The sequence below is a fragment of the Accipiter gentilis genome, chromosome 20 (assembly GCF_929443795.1).
Source record: "Accipiter gentilis chromosome 20, bAccGen1.1, whole genome shotgun sequence".
Classification (NCBI taxonomy): Eukaryota; Metazoa; Chordata; class Aves; order Accipitriformes; family Accipitridae; genus Astur; species Astur gentilis.
In genome coordinates, this window is record NC_064899.1 from 12,708,720 (window position 1) to 12,728,929 (window position 20,210).

Here is a 20,210-nt window from a genome sequence, read left to right on the forward strand (position 1 = left end):
AGCAGTATTGTTACATTTGGTGAGTCAATACCCTTCAGCACCTTGTAGGACAATATATTGTGGACTGGTCGGTCGCCTGTTTAGCATGCGACACCCAGTGTCTGTCCCTTGCTGAAGGCCCAGCTCACTGGCACAGTCCCAGAGCTGACTTCACACTAACGTGGCAAGAGCCTGGATGTTGTGGGAGCTTTCAGAGGTCCTGTGGACAGCACGGTGGTTTCTGACGCCTCTGTCTCTAATGCCACTTTTGGGGCTGTGCTGAGCCTTGGCTGCATGACTCTGGAAGGCGCGGACAGTTCGGATAGCAAGGATGCAGACCACAAAGCTGGCAAAGTACAAACAGGCGGCAGCGACACCAAAAAGGCCGACAGCCGCGTCGCCGCCCTGGACCACACAGTTCATGGAGGTATAACCACGGCGCGCATACAGCCTCTCGCGCCTCTTGCAAACTTCTGTGGAGTTCACCTGGCTGACAAAATGCAGGTAGAGGCCGACCGCTGCTACATACGCCACACCGGCCAGCAGGTTGAAGGCACATTCGCCTACCAGCAGCCCCAACTTGAGCTGCTGGATGGGTTTTGCCCCCACGACGAGGAAGACGAGGGTAAGTACTGCTGCTGTTAAGCTGAAGGCGACTCCACCGTACACGCAAGGGGCTCTCATCTGGGTGAACTGCATGTCTAGCTCCCTCACCTCCTGGAGCTCTGTGCCTTCAAAGGGGCTATAGGCTGAATTCAGGCTAAAGGATCCAGTACCGAAGCCACCAAGGGACGTGAAGCCTGCAACGGAGGCTTGGGCAGCACCCACACAAATCAGCACCAGGACGTTAACTGTGATTTCCACAAACTTCAAAATGCCTGTAAGGAGCAGAAAGATGGGAACAGATACCAAAATCAAGTCTTGTGCAACCTGGGGGTGACAGAAGTACACCAAAACCATAGACAGAGACCACCATTACTGAAAGAGTCCTCTCGGCTACAGCTACAGAAGAGCACTTCAAAAAAAAAAAAAAAAAAAAAAAAGCGCAAGCTCTTGTGGGTACATTTCAGAGGTTTGGCAAATTACTTTTTTTAATTTGTCAGTGTGCTTGATAAATGGATCTTCATGCAGGGAAAGAAATCCATAAAAATTTTACTGTGCTTGTGTTAGTGCCAAGGCAAGCGCACAGTGATTGTATTTTGGCCTTAACTACTTGGCATAAGCACACTGAGCAAGAAATATCCAGTATGAACAGAATGCTGAGGTTAAAGCTGACAAAAACCTAGAAGATTCTAATGGCTTAAAAAATTGTCCAAGTTATTTAGGTCCTTTAAAACGTGTTTACTGCTTTAACTTACACCCTTTTTTTGTCTTTCTAAGTGTTTGTCAATTTAAACTTATTATCTAACCAGATGCAACTTCCACTTCATCTCCTTCAGAGATAAAAATCTCTTCATAAATCTGAAGCAGCAGCTCCTGATTGCACAAAAAAAGGAGGAGGGGAAGGAGACAAAAAACACCTTATATGCAGAGGTAAGTTAAGTGAATTTGATACCGGGTCATGTGTTCTCTTCCACACCCCCAGCTTCAGAAGAAAGCCTTATGACTTCTGAACTGACTCTTTTTCTTTTCTTTTCTTACTTTATGCTACTGATAAAAGTAACCAAGGTTTTTTAAGGGAAAAAAAAAATAACCAAGCCCCTGGATAAATGACTTCTTTTTGTGGTAGTTACCTGTCAGGAAGGTGCAGCATCTGTTAGATAAATCTGATTATTCTGTGACTGCTCACTAGGGGTCAGACTAAGATTAGTAAACATGACGGATGTTGAAAGGTAGCACAGCTAGAGTTGCCTATTCGGGAAATGAAAACCCCTAGTGTAACAGGCGTGTTGCTCTTCAAGTTCTGAAGTTAATTACAGAATTGTGAATCTTATTATTTCATTGCAGTCTGACAGCCAAAAACGTAAGACGCTCCACACAGCGGTCCCGTATTTGTCTTTAAAGTGGGGCAGGATCTGCAATTTGCATACAGACTTTCATTTTATGCTCCTAACGTTGATCAGCATGGCATTTTCCTCTTTAGCAATGGCTCGGTTGCTGTCAAGGCTGTATGGGCTTGAAAAGAAAGGGCTGAAGCAGCATGCAAGGGAATTAGACAAATTCCTCTCTTGTGTTGCCAGATGCTTCTAACTGAAGAAAGCCAGTGACAGCCACCATGAAGGATTATCAGATATCCTCATTCTGCCCATTCTTATTCCCCCCACAGAGGGCTGAGGTAACGAGCACCTTCCTGCTGCCACGTCCTCGTCACGGGAAGTTGCTTGCAATGGTTTGACAAGGGCCTTTGGCCACTTGAGGAGTTCCTGCTTCCCCCATACCCAGACTGGTCCCCTCACTTCTGCTAATGCAGCTGTAGGTAGGTACTGAGCCCATTCACATCATGGCCTTGCAAACCATCCCAGAAGCACAAAGGAGAGCAGTGATAATGGTGCTAATACCTGGGAATAGAATATCTGAGGCTCAGCGTGTTTCAGTTTGCGTGTGCCTGTGTGTGTGTACATATATACATACACACGTATGTACATAGATTCCGTATCCTAAAAGGAATTAGGTAGAGCAGGCAGAGGAGACAAAGTGCTCTTGTTGAGGAGGAACGAAGCGCGCAGTTCTGTCTATGTGTTCTTTAGAGGTGATGCTGATTTCTGCATGACAACATGCCTTTTCCTTGACCCTTCCACACAACCATTTCTGTAAGGCAGGGCAATAACCATGCTGGTTACCAAATCTGTTCAGGAGGCTTCAAATATTTCAAAGGAAATACTTGTGAAGCTAAACGCAAAGAGAAGTTTAAATCTTGGTCCATGAGACAGGATTTGGAATTCCTTGTATCAAATTCAAAGAATGCAGCCAAAAGACTCAATGTTTTTAATGGGTACAGAGTCATCACTTTACCAGGACTGTTCAAAATATTTTGAAAAAGTAATAGCTGTACAGGACATTCATTGGAACTGGATCAGATATTTTTTGTCTGCTCAGTTGAGCTGTATAATATGCCTTCCAAATACAGGGAATCAATTTAGGTCCTCAGGGCCCTTGGACGGTGTTGGACGCAGAAGGCCACTTCCCTTTTTAAGGGCCGACTACTGATTTCATAGATGCTCCATCAGGAAGCAGTTCTTAAAAGTCTACAGGGAGGAAAGACCATTTGATTAAGGGAAACATAAATTTTAAATATGTTTGGGAACTTGGAAGTTGGAAATTCATGACCAGTCAGCTTTCTTCTACTGCTGTCTTCAGAATTTCCTTTTTGTATATCACTGGTGAGGCACTCTGACCCGCTGAGCATCAACTTTTCCTGTAAATCATCTTGCTGAGCTTTAGAAAAGGCAATTTTCTGTTGTCAAAGTAGTCAGCACCTGCTGCTAACCTCCCCACATTTATAACTAAGCCCAATCCTCAATGACACTGCTCCAAAGCTTCCTATGTATTCACACAAATTCTGTATGCAACCCTTTAACATTACTGAGCTGATTGCTGGTACCACAGTAGAGCTGGCAGAACGTGTCTCTTTGCTCATGGGATGACAAATATGATCAGTGTAGGTCTACTGTGTTTTTAACGGCAGCAGTAGATGCTTTAATGGCATGCTTGAAAAATTTCCTTAGACAGGGCATTCAGGTTGGACAGGTTTTGTATGTACCTGTACAGTTTTCACACATGCCCACTGTAGAAATTATTAGAGTAACTAAACAATGGAGAGAGGCTCATTAGCAGTTACTCCACCAGTTATTTGCATCACATGGATTAACTTTAAAAAAAAAATAATGCAATAACAAAGCCTCCTGTATTAAAGAAAATCCTAAAATGATAAGCAGTATGTAGAACGAAGGTGTGAATTACAGGTCTACAATGAGAGCCAGCAGCGTTTGTGAAAGCAGCAGACAATTAGTAGAAGACCCTAAGGCCTTGTACAATCATCAGGGCTTTGATGGAAATATTAAGCCCTACAGCATGTTCAGATCTTGACCCGGACACCCCAAAAGCCTCATGCAACTTGACAGTTACAAGCTGATACCCAATGCTACTAGAGTAGTATAAACAGGATAGACAGACTTGAGAAATAAGGAATAAAAGGACAGTTAAGTTTTGAAACTTAGCTCTGTCAAGGTATGCCAAGACACACATACCAGCAGTGACCTATGTCAAGCAGTGTGCTGCTGGCAGTAAGGGCCGATTTAAAAGCCACGCTTCTGAGTCTGTGCTGCCACTCCTGCTTTCACAGGCCAGTTAGCTACATTATAGCCGAGTTAACAGCTGCAGAAACCAGACTGCCAAAGTTCTTCCTACAGGGAAGTTACTTACCTCTACAACTATTCCCTAATCTCATGCAACAATGAACACATTACAAGACTTGAGTGTAAAATGACAGAAGGTCGGAAAATCTCAGCACTCCACTGGTTTGGTTATTTTCTCCTTTCTCAAGTTCAAAATCTTGGGATCTATCTATCTAAAATGTTACTGATTTGTATCAAAATTAGCACAGTGAACAGCTGGCTTTGGGAACTAACCCTCTCTGTACTGAGCAAGTAACAAGACTCAAGTCTGGGCGCCTGGATTTCCATTTCCTTTCCAACTGCTTTTCAGCACTGAAGGTGAGAACGGCTGCAATCTAGAAGACAGTAGGTGTTGCCAGAGCTTTCCAGAGAATTGTGTCATACATTCCATAAAATCTAAATCTGCAATGGATACTAACTTCAATGTATCATACTTGTTAACTTTGAAGCCAGTCTTTTTTTTGCTGCGGGTAGGCTTCCCGCTAGAACAAACAGCAGCCTTCCAATTTATATTATTAATCTACTATTCACTTTTTCTTTCCCTTCCATTCCAAGTGCATGTCGGGCTATTACCATGGTATTAACCCACTGATCAGTGGTTTTGTTGTCTGTCATATAGTGGGCTCAAACATCCAGCAAAGCAGCCAGGCAGGATGTTAAGGGTACAGATCCACAGGCAGCTGACCTTATTCTAATGGTTCCTACCCGTGGCTGGGCCGTCACCACTTTTCTCCCCTACCCAGTAATAACTCCGGCCTAGCATTAGGCCCTTCCAAGAGCTGTTTTAATAGATTAAAATAGCAGGAAACGATTCAACCCTTTTCTTGTGTGCTGCTGTTTTTTCCTGCAACTTTAGCAGCTTGAAGTGACTCAGAGCATATCTGATGAGCAATCGTGCTGGCATGAGTTTAGCAGGGGAAATAACATGGCCAGGACGGGAGAAAGACCAGAAACTCTCCTTTTCAGGTGAGATGAGACGTTAAATCTGCATGCTCTGCCTCACAGAACTACACTGCGGCTGACTGTGTGGTACTCAGTAATTCAACTGTGTGCTCAAGTCTCGTGTGTTGGAAGCTGTGAAGAGGCTTTTTCATCCAGGCACTGTGGCAGGATGACCCCAATGTTCAGGTGTCAGGATCGCAGTGTGCGTACATAAAGTAAAATGGTCAATTCACATTTGTTCCTATGTTTCTGCAGCTGACAAGAATCAAACTGTAGAACAATCAGTTTTGGCTGTTTCTGCTGAACTCCCCTGGCCCCACGAAGGCCTGACTAATAGAGGAGGCCTTCAAAGTGTCTCCCTCCACTGCGTCTTGGCACAGGAGTCACTTTTTTCCTCTGTTGACTGCACATGGACTCTTTTGGTATCGTTCTTTCCTCTTGAGTTTACATCCCTGTGTACTTCTAAGGTATTTTATGTTTGTCATTCTCCATTATGGCTTGCTTTCTCCCTCTGCTTCCTTTGCAGGCCACGTACCACTGAGACCAGCAGTACCCAGCTGGCACCCTGGGGTGCCCAGCTTGCCCCTCTGGGACACCTCGACCCCAGCGGCAGGGCAGCAGCAGTAGGAGCCCCACAGGTCAGTGGTGCCTGTGTCACATCCCGTTCGAGGTCACTGCAGGAGAAGGGAAGAGAGGAGTTCAAGGCTACAACGCACACATTAAAAAGCATTCTCCCAGCCTTTCTCACTGACAGTTGTCTTATGGGTTTTTTCCCAGTTTGGGTAGCTTTCCACTTTTCAGAGGTAATTGTTTTGTTGGGTTTTTTTTTTTTTTTTCCAAAGAAGCAGACAAGTATTTTGACCATATATAGTGACTTACAAAAGCAGCAGTCAGTCCTGAAAAGGATCTCAAATGCTGAACTTCTCTTGCCAGTGCAGGTTTGGCATTCCCCAGCGAGTAAAGGCACAGCTCAACGCGCAGCTTTGGTCACCTCTCTGCTAAACTGAGTCAGTTGCGGGAGGAAACGTCAAAGGAAAGAGGGGTTTTGTTCTGCTTTTGGAAGAGGACAAAAATGTAACAGAAGTGGGGAAGAACCAAAACAGTGGAGGAGAACTGAACAAGGGAAATGAAATGGAGACAACAGTTGCAACAGATTAAAAATATTAAATTTGGATGCAAAGTATTAAAACATCTTGCTAATGGTATTATTTTCCTTGCGTATACCAGTACAAAACCAGTAACGAGAATCCAACCAACTTCACTGATACAGGATCACGGCAATACACAGCTTTGTCGTAAACAAACAATTCCCCCCCCCAAGCCCCCACCTCACCATTGTTTTTGTAGGTCTCTGTGTTCCTCAGCCAGTGGTGGGATTTAGCTTTCACTGAGTTATGCTAAAATCTCCCTAATGGAGTAATGTTCAAAGGCGGAAAAAAACACAACCCAACCCTAAAACACAGGAGTTGGGCAATGTAACACCAACAGAATCTTGGCTTTTCAAAGGACCCAAGGGAGCTACATACTGAGAGCCAACTGACTTTAAATGGCACGTAAGTGAGTGCCCAACACATTTATGCTCATTTGAGATATCCGTCTTACTGGAAATCAATGGAAAACTAGTTAAAAACTGGAAAAATTAAATGATTCATGTGCTCTAGAAAGACACATTATTATTGTCTTTTAATAAGTTGTCCCTCTTTAGTTAAGATAATCACTCCATTAGGAAATCTCAAAGGATGACCAGCCTTGTTTTTAATGATTCAGAGAAGCCTTACATTCACAATCAGAGTGCTCAGATCCAAATGTATTGTCCTGTTTTTCCTGTGTATCATCTTCCCTTAAAGAACTACTGTCCCACCTGCTCTATTCCTTCTGCTTAATACCCTCCCATCCTCTAAACAGTGCTATCCCATTTTTCACAGGAAAGGGTGGACTTAATTTGTAGAACTACTGCATCAGCCTCTACCCCCATAGTTTCCCACCACTGTATGACACTAAGATTTACTTGCCACCAAGACATGGTTTCAGTACAACCCAGCCCCTGTCTGCATTTACTTTGTTCCCAGTAGTTCCTTAAAGCATCACTTCTAGCATGTTCTTGATTTCTCTCCAGTTAACCAAGCGTGAGTCATCTTCCACAATTTTGGAGAGGGCGGGAAGCAAAAGGTCTTGCATTAAACTATAGCACTTGGCAATAGCGATTTAAACAAAATGGCTGTAAAAGACTGTACATATATTTGTAGCACTGGTAGGTCTCTGCATGGTTACCTCATGTTCTGCGTTTCAGGAAACAGCCTTTTTTCTTCCTAATGTACCCATAGTTCTTTCAAGTAGTGAACAATTATCTTGGTATCGAAACAAACTTGCAGGAGTTTTTTTTTTTTTAAAAAGTTTGGAAAACAAACGCTTTTGTTCCTTAGGCCAACTTTCCATAGACACTCCCTCTGTTTGAAGCAAAACTGAGCTGCCTTTAGAAAGTACAAAGATTGGGGTGTTATTTCTCTTTAAGTAATCATAATCTGGCAGGAGGTAGGTCAGGTCGGAGGCACCCGTGAACCTAGGCCTCTCATTCACTTTACCAATTGTCAGTTGTCGCACTTGGTGAGCAACATTCCTGACTGGGTGGATTTTCTGCTTTAAATGAGCTAAGATTGCCTGCTCAAGAAATACAGCTATATTCAATAGATAGTCAGTCTGCTGTATTAATTAGCTTTGAGAGCCACTTCTTAATGAGAAAAACTTTTCTTGGTCCCCAGAATTTGTGTCAGATGTGGGGAAGGCAAACCCAGTGGTCTTAGATGATGCAACTGGTAAAGAGCAGACTTCACTGGGAAATCTTAGTTAAGAAGCACGGACTAGAGTCTAACACATACCTAACAGCTAATATCAACTTTGCCAGTATCTTCCCCTGCACACTTAAGTGAGTCTTCTCAGTTGTATTTCTCCCCTCTCTAAAAACAATAGTGTACATGTTAGCACAATGCCAAAAGGTGGATGAAAAAAATTTGACATAAAGATGTGGGCAGAGTGAAGTTGCATATGTTGACAGAGCAACATATGCATATGAAGTTGCTAAAGACCACGTTTGGCATCTGCAACTAGTGTAGCTCTCCCCCCATGTTTTTATAGAGCTAACGGCTCATGGCCATTTGCATTTCACAGCAAACAGGACTTACCTCCGAGTGAAATACTTTAACTTCAGAACAGAAAGGTTATCTGCAGGTCTGTCACTGTATCTTGTTACTGTGCAATTTTAATAAAGCATTTTGAGTAACTGGGATTATTTTAATCTGTACAGCTCCATCCAATTCTCGCTACTAATATCCTCTGTCTTCACAATTACAAGATTAAAAAACTCAATGGCAAATTCAGTCTGTTAGCCACACTGTATTTAAAATATACTTTGTAACAGATAGGAGGGGTAAGCCATCTGATTACAGTGAGACTATAGGGGACCTTAGCGCTCCCTTCTTACAGCAGAAATATGTTGAAATTAACTGCCACAGGAACAGTGTATGACAGCTTTGAGCATAATTTAAAGGAGCTAAACATGGCAGACAATAGGGGCAAAATGTGAAGGTGGTAACTACAGAATACAGGAATTTCTAATCTTGTTGGGTGCCTCCACAGAAATGTAAGTATCCTGCTGACCACTACAGAAAAGATCTAACATGTACTACTGAACATACTTGTCAAATGCTTGTTTTCATCCACAAAGTTACCTGTATTATGCACATTTAATTGCCCTTCAGTTTTTTTGAACATACATAACTGAAGCTACAGAAGTTCTTCAATGCAATGCCTCTTGCAGACCACTCTTCTCCCCCAACATCGCCACAAGGGATACAAGCACTCTGAAAATAATTCTCCCCTCCTGCTCCCACATCTGACTCCAAGTAGAATGGTATCAGGATGTAATAGAGCAACATAATAGCAGCAGTATAATAGTTATGAACAGCAACATAACTCAAACCAAGTGTCTACTAGTGTGAACCCTGTGTTTAGGGTGACTTTTCATCTCAGTATTTTTTCCAGTCTATCAGTATTTGCCAGCAGGCATAGCTGCAGGAAAAAAATTATACTGGGTTTGTAAAACAAAAGCTTATAGATGTTTACATTTGAATTAAAGCTGGCTTGTTAGTGCATGAATATATCCTGGAGAAAGTCATTGTTCCTCCCTAATTCTATTTCCTCCTCCAAATAAATTCAGTTTGATATTTCCTCCTGGCTATGCTTGAAATTGGAGACTTTTCTTGTTGTTACAAACCATAATGCTATCTTTTTCTGAGAGGAAACTGGTCTGAAGGTTTTAACAATTGTGGATGTTAGAATGTAGGCTAAAGGCATGATTGTTTGAAAGTGCCTACAATATGCTTAAGAAATCTGACACTATTCATGGTGCAAAGCTGTATTCATGGCAGCAAAGAACAGGGATTCAATTATTCTTGCTCCCCCACAAACTGTTTTCTAACCTTTTTAGTGCTGTCTCCCTTAAATGCCAAGTGGGTTAAGAATTAAAAAAAAATAAATTACTAGCTCAGAAATTATGACCAGCACGGTACAATTCTATAGAAGGCAAAATGCAGGTGTTTCCTGAATCACATACTGACTGAAGATGGGAGAAACTTAGTTTGCCTTCACTGTTTAAGCAAAACTAAAGGAAGCATTATCCTGGAATTGCATTGTTTTACCTCTTTCACACCAATATACATAATAAAAAGAAAATGAAAAGTTTTCAAGGTCAAGTGACCAAATATCTATGACCAGTTTAAGATCAGCAATTCGCTCTTGGGTTCAAGATTTTGCTCTCTCTAAGGTAAAGGAAGCACCATGGCAGCCAGCCTTGAACGTGTCTTTCATTCCCTCTGGTAAGAAAAAGCACGGAATCTGGTTATAATTGCAAAGGACCCAGGGGGGGTCCTTTAAAAGGCAAGTGTGATTACTGATTTCGTTTTTCCACACAAAAGAGAGAACTACAGAAATTTTACCTTTGCTGTGAAAAGCAAGTTGAATGTTTTCTTCTGAAAGAATTTAATCTGTAAGTATCCCCAGGCCAAAACCTCTTGTTTTCAATGTGCGCTGCTTTAAATGGCACGCACTATTGTGCATAAGTTGTAAGAAATGGCTGTTGCAAGCAGTAGTTCCTTAGCTGATGAAAGGTTTGTCTTTATCATAAACGGTTTATGTCCAATTCCCATATAATTATATAGAGCATCTAGGCAGCTTGACACCAGTCTATAAGCTGTTCCTCAAGTGACTTTCACTACTACAGAAACAGAAGGTGGCAGACTTCTGTGTTTCTGTTGCCTTTTGAATCTGTAATCTGCAGATCCACAAGTGTGACATCCCTATGAAAAAAAACATAGAAAAACTAGACATAAAGATCACATAGCAGGGAAGAGTCAATAGTTTGTTAGAGGAAAGTCATTTGAAAGCATGAGCAGATATATGAAGAAAGGCAATCCAAGTGGTAGTGCTCTTAAATGACACAAGCTCCTGTGGGATAAAAAGATCCTCTCACAGGTTAGTAGTGGTTAAAATAAAATGAAGATTAAGAGGAAACAACTAGTTTTTCAAAGAAATAGAGTTAAGAGAGAAGCCTCTGTTTTGTGCTGCCTGTCACTAGTTATGCCCGTGTTAGCAGTGCAATGGGAGTGGGTCTGTAGAATCAAACAGTTGGAGCTGAAGACCTAGGGGCTACATGATATGCATTTTCTGGGGAGAGACAAGTACTTCATTTTAGCTCTAGTTTGGTTCAAAGGACAGAGTGCCGGCTAGTAGTTAAAGCTCACCCTCTCATTTAGTTTTATCCAAAGGAAATATAGTTTGTGCATCCTGAGACTGCTCTGCAACATGGCCCAAAGAGCTGTAAGAGGGGACTCCAAAGAACTTCAGCTCAAAGGTACATACCAAAAAACTATGGTAGATGCACAGACTAAGAAATTGAAAAGACTGAAAAGTGAGATGGTGAAGTCTGTTTTAATAATAATCACAAAAAAATTCTTCATGATTGCCAACTGTAAAATTGGTAGGCTGCTGAGAGCTCAAGCTTTTGAATGAGAAATTAATGAAATCAGTGTTTAATAATCAACCAAACACTTCATGTACATACACAAACACACCACCCCCATCCCATCAACAGAGCACAAAGATGGGCTCTGAACAAATCACTTCCACTCAGGAAAGACACCAGGTTTTTTATTGGTTCACTGATAGTCAAACACCACATGAACAGCTAGGAAGCATTAGGATACAACTACAGAACCAGAACCTTTACGCAGATGTCTGATTCTTTTGGGAATTTATCTTGAATTGTGAGTGCAGTTCTGGTCAGCCCATCTCAAAAGAGTGCAAAGGATCTGGAAAAGGTATAAGGCTGGCAAGCTAATCAGAACTGGAAAGACTTCGCTCTTGATAAGGATAGAACTGATCATTCTTCAATTATGAAGAAGCAATAGGAGCACAGTGACAGGGAGGAAGGGAAGACTTCACTCCAAAATCATAAATCTCATGAAGAAGGTACATATATGAGATTACCATTAGGGAGTTTGAATACCACCAGAATCAGAGACAACTTCTTTAAAATGTTTTAAGGAACAAAACAGTACCTCTTCAAGTGGCACAAAGAAACTGTGGAACTCCTTGTCATAAGGTAATATGGAGGCCAAACATTCAAAAGGGGATTCAGAAAAGGATTAATCAAATTTGATAGGTCTGTTAAAAGGTATCAAACATAACAGAAGTGAATGCAGTTTTCCAATTAAGAAAATTCTACCAATCAGAAGTTTGGAGAGTATTCCAGAGGACAGCTCACTCTCTACTGATCCAAACTCTGATGGTCTTCCTAAATTTGCAGTCTAGTACATTGTTTGAGAGGATGCGTAATTAGGTACCTTGTATGATCCAGTACGGCTAGCCACGTGATCCTACCTGAATGACTTTGAAAAGGTATTGCTCATATAACGTTTTAACAGACCTTTTTCCTCCTGTTTTCAAGATGAAAGGATAAAAAAGGAGCAGAATGTATTGAAGTTTCTTAGATGGTATCAAATGCTCCTACCAGCAAAAGGGGTCAGTATCAATTGTTTCTTCCGTTATATTTGGGTTGGGTTTATTTTCTTAAGATGGTTGTAGGAAAAAAACAAGGGGGTGCAGATTAGGGAAGGAAGGTGGAAATAACAAAGATAGGAGAACGATGTCCTTTTTTATGCTGCTGCTTGCAGCTAAGGTGTTCGAAGCATCCCTGAAAAAATAACTGCCTGTTTCTGAAACTCGGCTTTAGCTTTTGGGGATATTGCTGGTGAAAAGCATGGATGAAGAGGGCAGTATCTGGGTGAAGCAAATACTTTTCAGAGCTCTGGTTGTTTAGAATTCCTCTCTACTTTGCCAAACCGGTCAATATGCACAAAGATCGTAAGTATATTTGCTCGGCAAAAGAAAAAAGAAAAAAACCCTCAAAAACCATAGTGAAAGCAGAGTGATGCGCAGTCAGAAACTAAGGTTCACATTTCAGTTGTTGCTTTGCAAAAGATGGTGGTACATCACTTGATTTCCTGGCCTTGTTTGATACTAGCCTATTTTAGAATTATGGTTACTGGGAAGGGGTAATTTCACTAGAGTGCTGATAAATCATTGGCAAAAGAAAAAGATGGTTAAGAAGTATTCACGGGAATTTTTTTCATGCTGTAAGAAGTTGTAGCTCACATGTACTAGCTTCTTAGAAAACAATCCATGTTGCTTTTCATTTATAACATTTACTGACTGCAGGGAATACAGAATTCTGCAAAACTATTGTAGGAAATTTTGCTAAATCTTGGTACTTTAAAAAATTAAACAGGGGAGTAACATTGTCCTAATCTTATCAACTTCCAATATCTTTTCATTTTTTGAAATAAAACTGCTAATAAAAGGGTTTATTTTCTACATGATCTCTTTTCCCTCCTCCACTGCAAGCTCAGGCATGAAATTTTTGGAAAACACTGAGCAATACATGGGGGAGGGGTGGGATTGAAATCATCATTGTCAACTGATGCATCCAAAACTAGGACATTTTGAAAATGTTAATGATGTTTAATGCACTGAAATAATGAGAAGCAAACGCAGGGAAAAAAAAAAACCAGCAAGTCATAGTAAGCTATCCATAAGTCTAAACAACCAGTGAAACTGAAAACTAAAAATAATTTGCCACTTCATTTTTCTAAAGCTGTGATAAAATAAGGCATGGAGTTTTCTAGAGCTTCTCAGACAAATTAAAATAATTTAGTATTGTTGAAGAAGAAATTGCTGATACAATTTTATTGTGGATAAAATATCAGTATGACTCTGTATCATTAAATACGCTCTGCTAACTGTTCGAGTTAAATCTCCTCAGGATGAAAAACAAACTGCATACAAATACACAGAACATATTTATAAGAGAAGATAGTTCAGCTCACTCTTAAAACTGTTCACATATTCACATACAGAGAAATACTAAGAGCAAACTGAGTGTGTTATTTAACTTTCCTTCATGGATTGAAGAAATAATCTAACATCATGTATTTTAATTTACTTCCAACAGCTAAACTCTTCATTTGTCTTGCTGCTGGAGGACACTGAAAGGCTGTTTATAGACTTCGGTCAAAGACTTTGCACCTAACTGCAAGTTTCAACTCAGACTGCAGTTGACCTTTCCTACAAACAAGGTGAGAATGCTCATTGTCCTGGAAAAGGAAAAACTTTAAAGGAGTAATGGGTATTTCAGCGACTTTTTTTTTTTCAGTTTATGGGAACAAGTTTACTAAGTATTAAGGCTGATTTCTTCCCACATTAGTGCGCATTTCTCTGCCTCTTGTAGTCACTTTCTAGCTATGAAAAAAACCAAGTTACTTCTCAAGAGCTGTTTTATTGGATTCATGTCCATAAAATAGTTTTGTCTCCTGCAATGTTGCTTTATAAAGATGTATCAGTGATGACTGGATTAAATCCAGAGTTGATAACAAGTCTGAGAAGAATGTGTCCGAAGTAAACAAGCATCAAATCTTCAACAGCCATCTTTAAATTGCCTACAGATGCAAATATCTATTTTACTCCTAAATCCCAAAGGTTAACTCCTGCTGCACAACCTGGGCGATTATACACATGACCCACTCTGATGCTATGGATGCATACTCTGGAGATGCATTTTCAACTATCTCAATATCTCTGTAAATCTTTCTTTTAGATGTCTAAAACGTGCTAGTTACCCACAGTTATGCCATTCATTAACTCTCCCAGTTTGTTTTGTTGTTTGTTGGTTTTTTTTAATATTCCTCTAGCTTCACTTTGTTGTGCTTCTAAACAAAGAAGGTGGATGGGCGGATGGCAGGCAATAAGAATCTCACATACCTCTTGTTGTGCATACCTTTGAACACTTCATTGAGAAGGTTTCCTTGGGAGGATAACACTCTGGTGGTGGGCCAAAATATTCCCGTGCTGCTCCTGAGGTTTTAGAGTAAGGGTCTAAGCAATCAGTAGAAGTCCTTGAGTGCTGGCCACCTCGGATGTCTTCTGTTGATCTACAATGGAGTAAACGACTAATGTATATTAATTCAATCCTGCTCTCTCCTGAACATTAGCACATGAGAAACTGGCAGATGCTAGTTTACTCATAGGTATCTCATCTTTTTTGCTTGCGTGTTTTGAAAGCAAATATCCCAAATACTTGCATAAATCTGTATTCACAAGGATATTTGCACTTGATTGTTCTTATTTTGGAAAACTGTGCACTCACTGAGTAGGCTGGCTGAATTGTTTACGGTACTTGCAAAAGGTAGCAAGGAGGAGGGTGTGGGGAGAGTTCCTGTTCTCATAAAAACAAGTAACAGCTTTTTCATGAAAACCAAACATTTTTAGCTAGGCCACAGCAACCCAGAGAATAAAAATGATAATTATTTTCACATAATAAATGTGTAAAGTAGCACAACTATTTCACGGGTAAGCTTTGTCAAGTTTATACTTCTAATTACCGTGTCTCACAAAGATGCCTTTTAAAAGAACAAAAGCTGTTAAAAGAAACAGATAAAGACTTTAAAGTGGGGGAAAAAATTTCCTATATGAATATTTCTTTTTTTTTTTTTTTTGAGGTCTTTGATGATATTTGAAAAGGAATCTAAAATCAACTCCCCAAAAATCAGTTTCTTGTGTCTCCAATCAGACTCTTCATTTGTATACTTCAAAATCGAATTGTCCACTTTGCTGCAATGACATACAGCTCCACATCTGAAGCCGGATGATTTTTAAGGTTGGTGAGATTTAGATTATTCTATGGGAAAAGTGCAGTTTTCCCTTTTATTGGCTGTAAATTGTAAGTGTCTGGTCTGATCTAAATGTTCTCCCTCATTTGAAGGAGAATTGAAGCTTGTCTTTTTCAAGGTACAGCTGGATGAGTTTGTTATTAGAGGGTATTTTAAGTCTCATTCAGCATTACTATTTTTAAAAGTCATCTTCCTGTTCAGTTTTTATCTTGAATTTCTTATCCACTGATCAGCATTTTCAACTGTAGTTTTGTTTCCTAGTATCACTGCACTTCAATAAGGTTTATCTTCATCCAATTCCAGATTCAACTTACAAGTATTATCTCATTCATCCACATTAAATCATGTTCTTTGTAGTTTCTACATTTTAATTAAGACATTCAATAACAAGACCAATGCTAACATCTCCGCATGCTGTTGCCAACAGCTCTATTTGGCTGAAAGATTTCTGATTTTTCTGACCTTTGTCCTGTGTCTTGTGCAACCACCAAAGCATCCTGCGCAGCTGTGTCACATAAATTAAATAAGCTCTGTGATTTATAAGACTTCCAGTTAACTTGAAAGCAATCCCTTTGGTACTTCTGATGCAGCTGCTTCTCTCTATTGTATCCTGCTACTTGCCAGAAAACAAATCAAAACAAATAAAAACCCCCTAATGTTTAGCAACACAGTACAATTAGGAAAAAAAAAAATCTTTCTTTTAGATGCTTTTTTTCTCACAATGGCCTATTCTGGCCACCTTTGCTCCTGTTTTTCTTCACGACTTTCCAGTTCTGGGTAATGCAACTCTTTCTCCTCAGCAATGAGAGGAACCTTGCTATAGGAGTTTCAGACAGAAATGCATTTGGAAAGAGAAAGACTCTGGCTAGAAAGTCTTGCTCGTAAGGGATGAAAGCATTAGGCACCCAAATTATGGCTTCCAGAAAACTCTTCCTATCTATTTCATTATAGTATCTGGAGGTCTGTTGGTCAATCAACATAGGACTTCACCAAAATACTGAAATTTCCTTACAAAAGCAGCTGGTTTTGTTGTGATTGCTAAGCAGGGGAAATGCTGTTAGGTTAAGCCAAACTCCATCAAAACAACTGATGGAAAAGTTTTTTGATTAGTTGTAGTGACGTCTGGTGCCCCCCAGATTCTCAGCTTGACTCTAAGAATTATCTCCATAGCTATTACAGATCTGTAGCTGCAGCTTCCCTTCCTCTAACCCCCGGTGGATACAGGGACAGTCTGTTGGCCCTTACAGTCCGTCCACCAATTTTCAGTCTCTATGTCCAGTCATTTAAAACTAAAGCAAAAACAAGATGTCCAGTGAAGTGCTTTATTAAGAAGTGGTGGTTTAATTTATACTTATCTGTCCACACATTGCTTATATTATGCTATATATATATATATATATAAAAAAAAAAAACAACCACCAAAAAAACCCCCAACAAAATCCCAACCCCTTTTTTTGTTTTTTTTAACACTCCACAGTGCAATTAACACATTCCTGGCATTTGCTGCTCTCACTTCTAATATGTTCAAGATAATTTAACTATATGCCTTCCTGATCTCTGCTTTTGCTAAGGACAGTCATTCAGCCTCTGATGAACTTTGTTCCTATTTCTCTCCAATTTTTCATGATTTGAGAGACAGAAGAAAAATTCATTAGCTATTTTCATAATGCAATAGGATTACCACCATCCAAATTTTTATACTTAGCCATAAGTACTCCTTCTGGTCCACACAGTGCTCTTTGCTGCTTTTATTCTCATCCTGTTTTTCTTGCTAAAATGCATATTATCAGGGAGTACTTCAGTATTTCAGCTTTTCAACAATCTTAGTTCTATTTATCTCTTCTCCCTCTTTGCCTCTATTCTTAAATTGCCCTACAATCATACCCTCAGAGACTAAATAGGAGTGACAAACACTTCACTGCCATGGCCAATTTGCCAGTGGTGTTTAGAACTACACACCTCTCTCCTACAATGCAGTCACTGGCACGCCCTTAAAGGAAAACGGCCTAAGCTTGCATCCAATATGCTGCAGGCTGGCCAGGCTGGAAGGAGACTTGTAATATCCTAGGAGTTAATTTGTCACTCCAAACCTATTAGTTGATCTGCTTATTGTGCTGATGGGGGCTGACCCACTATCAAGAGCCGCAAACAGCCCTAGACACATAAACAAGTACTCATTTATTGACTGCAACTACTGAAATTAATTTTGAGTTAGATTAATATGAACTCGTTCGCAGCTGAACTAGAGCAACCTGGGAGTTCAGTAAGTCCCAGTGCGGGCCTCAGTCACATAACATTCTTATTTAAGCAATGCATATTGGGACAAGCCATGGCTTGCTGTCACCTGCTGACCAGCCTCTTCAGGGACTAAGACACATGGCCACACTTCACCTACTTGTGACCCAACTTGATCCAGATAACCCCAGGAAATTCACATCTCTGCCAGTGTCACGCAGCCTATGTTTCTACCCCCTCTTGAGCTCAATACAAAGAAAAACATCAAATTTCTAAGTGTAAAATAGCTCCCTGATTCCAAATGTGGCACGCTTCACAATTTCAAGGCTGAGTAAATGATTTCTTCACTATTGTAATATGGAGGTATTTAACAGCAAACAAAGATGACAGACATTATAGACCTGCTGTGATACGTTTCTTTAAGGTGATAAAGACATACCTTGCATTGTACGGGTATGGTTTTCTCGCTCTTTTGTCTTCCTCGTATCTATCAGATCCATGGTTCTCATGGTGCCCGTATTGCTTGTCTTGGTATCGTCTCCCGGCATGAGACATCTTGTTTCTTACATGTAGTCTTTCTCTCTAAAATAACTTCCTGAACCAGAGAAATAAAACTCATTCATTTTATAGCTCTACTTAAAGTTACTCATTTACCAGCACTCCCATCCATTTCATGCTGATTCAAGACTTGGTACAGACTTCCTTAAGAAGCGAAGGAAGTAAAACCCTTTAAACTACAAGTAAAGCAACTTCATTAAAGAAGAAAGTTTTTCTTTACATTTTCCTATTCATCGAGTAATTGTAATGTTTCTATATTCAACATTTATTGCGCTTAGCTTATTTTTAATTCGGTCCGCTCTGACTCTCCTACCTTTGCTGCAAGGACAAAGCATCGTGTCCACTAAGCACACGAATCGTGGCTTCTCTAACGTTGCCCCTTACATAAAGTATTAAGCCCAGGAAACACCAGCGCATTGCACGAGCGTGCACACAACTGCCACTGACGGCAGGGCAAACCTGGAAGCGCAAGCTGTGACCTTTGTCCTGGAAGTTTCTTTGTCCTGGACAGTTTTGCACTGTCCGTTGGTGCAAAGAGATGCAGCACCAAACGTCGCCTGTGATTTGGATAAACACTAGGTACGGGCAAAGCTGTGCTGGGCCAAAGATAAGTTGGTGAGAAGATACGCCCTTGATAACCTGGTATGAAATATTACAGGGATGTTATTTCCTGAAAGCGACTTTACCCTTTCAAGTGCAGTACGCTTAAGCCCAAACCTGTAAAACAGGAAAACACAGAGTTTAAGCATCTAAGGAACCTTTATTCTCATTTGCCTTCGTCACAGCCCTTCAGCACTACTGCAGAAGTGCCTGCAGTCGATTTAATTTTGACTGAGCAAGCTGAGGACTTGCCTAACGACTTCCCTTCCGTCTCCTTAGGGTGTCACTAAAGAAATGAATTATTTTTCACTTGTTTACGGCTAACAAAGAGAGAGACGGTGCCTTCCTCCGGGGGAGCTCAGCTCCCCTGCTGCGGGCAGAAGCCAGAAGCTCCTCTTCCCGCGGGCGCTTTCTGGCGCCGGTCCCGTCGCCTCAGGCCCACGACAGCAAAAGCCCAAACCCCCTTCGCCCCCCCGGGAGCGGCCTTGCCGGCGGGGCCTCGGCCTGAGGCCTCGGAGCCGGGGCCGCGGGCACCTCCCCACGTCCCGCCGGGGAACGAGTCGCGGCCTTCGCCATCCACCCGCCGGCCCCGCGCTTCCCCTCCGCCCGCTCCTCTGAGGCCGCCCCGTCCCTCGGCGCCCCGGCGGCGAAAGCCAGCGAGCCCCCCATCCCGGCCCGGCCCGGCCCGGCCCTGCCGCCCCTCACCTGAGGGGAGCGCCGAGCTCCGGCCCTCCCAGCTGTGGCTCCTGGGAGCAGCCGGGCCCGCCCTCCCTTCGCCGGCCCGGCCGCCCACCTCAGCCGCGCCTCCCTGCTGCGGCGGGCCGGCCCTCGGCGCAGGTGCTGGCCTGCCCGCCGGATCGGCTCGGCTCGGCTCGGCTCGGCTCGCCCGGCAGGGCCTGCTCTCCTTCCCTGGGGACGATGGCCGCGGCGGGGGCGAAGGAGGGGTGCTGTCTCCCTGGTAAAGTGAGGTCCCCGTGCACCATGGTGCTGAGGGAGAGTCTGGTGAGCAGGAACCTGAGAGGATATAAAACCTGAAGGTTAATAAAGTTAAAATTCAAGGGTCCCACCGGTTGACCGGCAGCACTCAGGGTGGGAAGCCCTGCAGTACAAGGTGTATGGAGGATAGGAAGTGGAAGAAAATGGGGGAGGCTTGTCCGCGGGAGCAAGCGGTTGGAAACAGGCCGTGTTAGGCTAAATGGGTTGGAAAGGGAGGTAAGCAGCTAAACTCTTCCTGGTGCAAAACCACGGTTTAGGGAATTGACCATCTGAATGGACGCTGTCTCAT

The 20,210-nt window shown here is 41.9% G+C and overlaps 1 protein-coding gene across 2 annotated transcripts; it reads right to left on the reverse strand.

Moving 5' to 3' along the window:
- LOC126048589 (MARVEL domain-containing protein 3-like) lies at positions 1 to 19,715 on the reverse strand. 2 transcript variants are annotated; one of them, XM_049823788.1, is made up of 4 exons: positions 19,631 to 19,715; positions 18,207 to 18,362; positions 14,625 to 14,794; positions 1 to 857 (listed from the first exon to the last, which is right to left on the reverse strand). In XM_049823788.1, exons 2-4 carry the CDS (start codon positions 18,320 to 18,322, stop codon positions 151 to 153), a joined length of 993 nt encoding a protein of 330 aa, XP_049679745.1. In that variant the 5' UTR covers positions 18,323 to 18,362; positions 19,631 to 19,715; the 3' UTR covers positions 1 to 150. The 2 variants fall into 2 exon arrangements, with proteins under 2 accessions (XP_049679745.1, XP_049679744.1); XM_049823787.1 differs by having other exon boundaries at positions 14,625 to 14,812.
- Positions 19,716 to 20,210: the final 495 nt, after the last annotated feature.

Excerpts from the sequence above, each read along its gene's own strand:
- LOC126048589 (XM_049823787.1), bottom strand. The coding sequence starts at position 18,322 with ATGTCTCATGCCGGGAGACGATACCAAGACAAGCAATACGGGCACCAT. Across the intron at positions 14,813-18,206 it reads CCATACCCGTACAATGCAAG|TCGTTTACTCCATTGTAGAT; the intron begins GTATGTCTTTAT and ends AATATACATTAG. Across the intron at positions 858-14,624 it reads AAAGGTATGCACAACAAGAG|GCATTTTGAAGTTTGTGGAA; the intron begins GTATGTGAGATT and ends TGCTCCTTACAG.